Raw genomic sequence first — 6,431 nt, forward strand, 5'->3', positions numbered from 1 at the left:
GGCCACTCTCGAAACATCCAAGAGCAGCCCACGCACAACCCACCGTGTGCACGCCCCTCGTTGGACAACAAGGTGGACCGACACACCTGCGGAGTAAAAGAGACAAAACATCAACACGTGTAGCATTAGATTTCCAGGAACGTCCCGAGGCTCTGATCCTTATTTAAAACAGTCTCCTATAACCCTCCATCCCTGTTTCACTCATGTGTCTATCTAACTAAACCTTAAACAAGGTGGTGCCTGCCTCCACCACCTTGCTTGGCAGTGCATTCCATACCCCCACGACCCTCTGCGTGAAAAACCTCCCTCTAGCATCCAAATTATACCTCCCCCCCCCTCACCCTAAGCCCCTTGTGATATTTGTCTCCAATCTAGGAAATAGCTTACCAATGTTTACTCTATCTATACCCTTCATAATCTTATATACCTCTATTAGATCCCCCCTCATTCTCCATCTTTCTAAGGAAAAGAGCCCCAATTTACCCAATCTTTCCTCATACCCCAGACCTTCCATACCAGGCAGCATCCTGGTAAACCTCCTCTGCACTCTCTCCAGAGTCTCCACGTCCTTCCGGTGGTAAGGTGGCCAGAACTGAACGCAGTACTCCAAATGCGGTCTAACCAATCTTCCAGTTGCCTGGCAATACGGACAGTGAAATGGGAGAATGATTCCCACCGAATTGAACCCACATGATTCCGACCCTGAGGAATCCCTTCTGTTTGCTCCCTCTTGGGTAATAATGTGATTCTATTCATAAAGCTGGCACTCATCGCTATTTTGTCCCTGACAGCTGCTGATAAGGTCGCCCACTTTCAGAAGGGGTTAGTTCTCTGGAACGCCAGCCCCTGCCTGACCCATCAAACCCTGCTGTGTTTCACTGTTGGTGGGAGTTTTAAGAACATAAGAAATAGGAGCAGGAGTAGGCCATCTAGCCCTTCGAGCCTGCCCCACCATTCAATAAGATCATGGCTGATCTGTCGTGGCTCAGTTCCACATTCCCGCCCTCTCCCTATAACCCTTAATCCCCTCGCTTATCAAAAACCCATCAACCCGCGTCTTAAATATATTTAGCGAGGCAGCCTCCACCACTTCAACGGGCAGAGAATTCCAGAGATTCACCACCCTTTGAGTGAAGAAGTTCCTCCTCAACTCTGTTCTAAACCGCACCCCCCTTTATCTTGAGGCTGTGCCCCCTAGTCCTATTATCCTTTCTGAGCGGGAAGAGTCTCTCCACCTCTATCCTATCCATCCCATTCATCATCTTATACGTCTCAATGAAATCTCCCCTCATTCTTCTAAACTCTAACGAGTTTTACCAAGCGTCACTCAGCGAACCGCATCCATTTTATAAATTCAAAATGTATGTTTTTAAAACAAAAAATACTCATTATTCACATCGACCTGTCTTCGATAAAACATGATGTGGAGACGCCGGCGTTGGACTGGGGTAAACACAGTAAGAAGTCTCACAACACCAAATTAAAGTCCAACAGGTTTATTTGGTAGCACGAGCTTTCAGAGTGTCGCTCCTTCATCAGGTGAGTGGGAGTTCAGTTCACAAACAGGGAGATAAAGACACCAACTCAATTTACAAAATAATGGTTGGGTTGTGAGTCTTTACAGGTAATCAAGTCTTAAAGGTGCAGACAATGTGAGTGCAGAGAGGGTTAAGCACAGGTTAAAGAGATGTGTATTGTCTCCAGACAGGACAGTTGGTGAGATTTTGCAAGTCACGGGGGTTACAGATAGTGCGACACGGACCCAAGATCCCAGTTGAGGCCGTCCTCATGTGTGCGGAACTTGGCTATCAGTCTCTGCTCAGCGACTCTGCGCTGTTGTGTGTCGTGAAGGCTGCCTTGGAGAATGCTTACTTTGTATCCAACCTCAAACAGACCATTGTCTGCAGCAAACTACCCAGCCTTCAGGAGAACAGTGACCACAACACCACACAAACCCTGCCACAGCAACCTCTGCAAGACATGCCGGATCATCGACACAGATGACATCATCACACGTGAGAATACCATCCACCAGGTACACGGTAAATACTCCTGCAACTCGGCCAACATTGTCTACCTGATACGTTGCAGGAAAGGATGTCCCGAAGCATGGTACACTGGGGAGACCATGCAGACGCTACAACAATGGATGAATGAACATCGCTCGACAATCACCAGGCAAGACTGTTCCCTTCCTGTTGGCGAACACTTCAGCAGTTACGGGCATTCAGCCTCTGATCTTCGGGTAAACGTTCTCCAAGGCGGCCTTCACAGTGCAGAGTCACTGAGCAGAGACTGATAGCCAAGTTCCGCACACATGAGGACGGCCTCAACCGGGATCTTGGGTTCATGTTGCACTATCTGTAACCCCCATGACTTGCCTGGGCTTGCAAAACCTCACTCACTGTACTGTCTGGAGACAATACACATCTCTGTAACCTATTCTTAACCCTCTCTCCACTCACATTGTCTGCACCTTTAAGACTTGATTACCTGTAAAGACTCGCAACCCAACCATTATTTTGTAAATTGAGTTGGTGTCTTTATCTCCCTGTTTGTGAACTGAACTCCCACTCACCTGATGAAGGAGCGGGACTCTGCAAACTTGTGCTGCCAAATAAACCTGTTAGACTGTAACCTGGGGTTGTGGGACTCCTTATAGTTCTATAAAACAGCCCTTACAGTACCAGGTCATTCACACTTTGGTCAGAATTCTGTTAGTGTTCCTAACCTGTAGTTACGTGTTTTATTAGTCTAATTAGCACCCCCCCCCCACATCAATCAGTCATTGGCCCGCATTCTCAGCATGTGAACTGCCTGTTCTGCAGACAAACAGGCACCGTGTAATACAGAGCTGATTTTGAAACCTACCCCTCACAAGAAAGTTGATATAAATACGTTTCTTAAAGGCACAGTGCCATCACAAAAGTGAGGAAACTTCCATTGCCCCGCCTGCCACCGTGTTGCCCATTCACTTAACCTGTCTGTCTCTCCTTGCAGGCGCCCTCGCTGGAATTCTCCCGCCCTGCCCACCACAGGAATTGGAGCGGGCAAGGGGCGCGCAATGGGAAGGTCCATTGGCCTTGGGTGGGTCTTTACGGTTTCAGGGCGAGCGAGGCTGTAAAGTCACGTCCTCCCCACAGCTTACGTTCCACCAACTGCAGTAACAGCAAACTTTGGTAAAGGGACACAGAGAAATGTGACTGTCAATATCTGAGGCCCCAACACTGATCCTTGTGGCACTCCACTAGTCACAGCCTGCCAAGGTAGAAATGCCCCATTTATGCCTACTCTCTGTTTCCTGAATGTTTGCCAATACTTTCATCCTGACTACACTGTTCCCCCCATCAAACACTCCCAGGACAGGTACAGCACGGGGTTAGATACAGAGTAAAGCTCCCTCTACACTGTCCCCCCCATCAAACACTCCCAGGACAGGTACAGCACGGGGTTAGATACAGAGTAAAGCTCCCTCTACACTGTCCCCCATCAAACACTCCCAGGACAGGTACAGCACGGGGTTAGATACAGAGTAAAGCTCCCTCTACACTGTCCCCCATCAAACACTCCCAGGACAGCGACAGCACGGGGTTAGATACAGAGTAAAGCTCCCTCTACACTCTCCCCCCATCAAACACTCCCAGGATAGGTACAGCACGGGGTTAGATACAGAGTAAAGCTCCCTCTACACTGTCCCCCCATCAAACACTCCCAGGACAGGTACAGCACGGGGTTAGATACAGATAAAGCTCCCTCTACACTGTCCCCCCATCAAACACTCCCAGGACAGGGACAGCACGGGGTTAGATACAGAGTAAAGCTCCCTCTACACTGTCCCCCCATCAAACACTCCCAGGACAGGTACAGCACGGGGTTAGATACAGAGTAAAGCTCCCTCTACACTGTCCCCCCATCAAACACTCCCAGGACAGGTACAGCACGGGGTTAGATACAGATAAAGCTCCCTCTACACTGTCCCCCATCAAACACTCCCAGGACAGGTACAGCACGGGGTTAGATACAGAGTAAAGCTCCCTCTACACTGTCCCCCCATCAAACACTCCCAGGACAGGTACAGCACGGGGTTAGATACAGAGTAAAGCTCCCTCTACACTGTCCCCATCAAACACTCCCAGGGCCAGTGTGTGGTGGTGAAGCTTCAGTTGTGTTGTTCGTTGCGTCGGGTTACTATCTGATTGCTTCATAAGGACAGTTTGATTTCCGCGGGACAGTGCTGTACCTTGTTCCTTGCTCTCTCTCAGTCTGCCTCTCCCTCCTCAGGGCCTTCTGAAAAATTCCCATTCGGCCAACGCCGCCTATCTCTTCCAGCCGGATAAGTTCTACGATGTTTGTTACGACACTGGGGACAAGTCGCTGCAGTGCGGACGCAAGGTGGATTGCCTGAAGCTCTGGCTGATGTGGAAAGCTGTTGGTACTGGAGGGCTGGAGGACAGGATAGACCGGGCGTTCGCCTGTACCAGGTTGGTGTTAGGTTTTGTCTCCAGCCATCGAGAACTCCGTACTTGACTGAATCGAGTTGTCACCCTTGTTTTCCAATTCCTCCATGGCCTTGCCCTTCCCGATCTCTCGAATCTCCTCCAGCTTCCAGGATATCCACGTTCCCCAAATCCTGCTCTCTCTCCCGGCTCCAGTTTGCATTGCTCTGCCATTGGCTGCAGTGCTGTCAGTTGGCAAGGACCAAAACTCTGGAATGATTTTCATTCTTTCACTGGAGTGGGTGTCGCTGGCTAGACCAGCATATCCCTCCCATCACTAATTAGCCCTTCAGAAGGTGCTGGTGAGCTCCCTTCTTAAACCCTGCAGCACATGTGGTGTAGGTACACCCACAGTGCTGTTAGGGAGGGAGTTCCAGGATTGTTATTGGACATCAGTCAGTCCGTGTGGTGTAGGTACACCCACAGTGCTGTTAGGGAGGGAGTTCCAGGATTGTTATTGGACATCAGTCAGTCTGTGTGGTGTAGGTACACCCACAGTGCTGTTAGGGAGGGAGTTCCAGGATTGGTATTGGACATCAGTCAGTCCCCGTGTGGTGTAGATACACCCACAGTGCTGTTAGGGAGGGAGTTCCAGGATTGTTATTGGACATCAGTCAGTCTGTGTGGTGTAGGTACACCCACAGTGCTGTTAGGGAGGGAGTTCCAGGATTGTTATTGGATATCAGTCAGTCCGTGTGGCGTAGGTACAGCCACTGTGCTGTTAGGGAGGGAGTTCCAGGATTGTTATTGGACATCAGTCAGTCCGTGTGGTGTAGCTACACCCACAGTGCTGTTAGGGAGGGAGTTCCAGGATTGTTATTGGACATCAGTCAGTCTGTGTGGTGTAGGTACACCCACAGTGCTGTTAGGGAGGGAGTTCCAGGATTGTTATTGGACATCAGTCAGTCTGTGTGGTGTAGGTACACCCACAGTGCTGTTAGGGAGGGAGTTCCAGGATTGTTATTGGACATCAGTCAGTCTGTGTGGTGTAGGTACACCCACTGTGCTGTTAGGGAGGGAGTTCCAGGATTGTTATTGGACATCAGTCAGTCCATGTGGTGTAGGTACACCCACAGTGCTGTTAGGGAGGGAGTTCCAGGATATTAACCCAGTGACAGTGAAGGAAGAGCGATATATTTCCAAGTCAGGATGGTGAGTGACTTTGAGGGGAATGCACTGTGGGTGTACCTACACCACACGGACTGACTGATGTCCAATAACAATCCTGGAACTCCCTCCCTAACAGCACTGTGGGTGTACCTACACCACATGGACTGACTGATGTCCAATAACAATCCTGGAACTCCCTCCCTAACAGCACTGTGGGTGTACCTACACCACACGGGGACTGACTGATGTCCAATAACAATCCTTGTGCTTTGATTTTTTTGTCTTCTGGTTCACAGTCTCCGGGCTCTTTTCCCTTCCTGGCAATGGGAAGCGATTCCCAGTCTGTGTTTTGTGTGGCATTGCCGTTCTGTTTGTGGATTTATTTTTCCCCAGGTATTTGGTGAGTGAGATGAAGCAGAGAGAAGGCTTCCAGCTGCTGATGGAGGTAAGATAGGACCAGTGGTGAGTGATGTTTACCACCCTCTCCCGCAGCCAAAACCCCAGAGTCTGACACTGCGCGTGGTGACCCCCCCACCCCCACCCCCAATCCCCAATCACACCCCCAATCCCCAACCCCCACCCCCAATCCCCAATCCCCAACCCCCAATCCCCAATCACACCCCCCCACCCCCATCCCCAACCCCCACCCCCAATCCCCAATCACACCCCCAATCCCCAACCCCCAATCACACCCCCCCACCCCCAATCCCCAATCACACCCCCCCCACCCCCAATCCCCAATCACACCCCCCCACCCCCACCCCAATCCCCAATCACACCCCCCCAATCCCCAATCACACCCCCCCCACCCCCAATCCCCAATCC

General features: G+C 50.6%; 1 protein-coding gene across 1 annotated transcript in view; it reads left to right on the plus strand.

Moving 5' to 3' along the window:
* LOC145340359 (cysteine sulfinic acid decarboxylase-like) overlaps nt 1-6,051 on the plus strand; it is a gene marked incomplete at its 3' end in the record, with an annotated part of 46,679 nt that extends 40,628 nt beyond the window's left edge. Inside the window, exons 8-9 of the mRNA XM_080184816.1 lie at nt 4,282-4,481; nt 6,000-6,051. Coding sequence (XP_080040942.1) covers nt 4,282-4,481; nt 6,000-6,051 — 252 coding nt within the window. The remainder of the gene's footprint in view (nt 1-4,281; nt 4,482-5,999) is intronic.
* Between the last annotated feature and the right edge of the window lie 380 nt (nt 6,052-6,431).

The sequence above is a fragment of the Carcharhinus amblyrhynchos genome, unplaced genomic scaffold (assembly GCF_965287045.1).
Source record: "Carcharhinus amblyrhynchos unplaced genomic scaffold, sCarAmb.v2.hapA scaffold_956, whole genome shotgun sequence".
Lineage (NCBI taxonomy): Eukaryota > Metazoa > Chordata > Chondrichthyes > Carcharhiniformes > Carcharhinidae > Carcharhinus > Carcharhinus amblyrhynchos.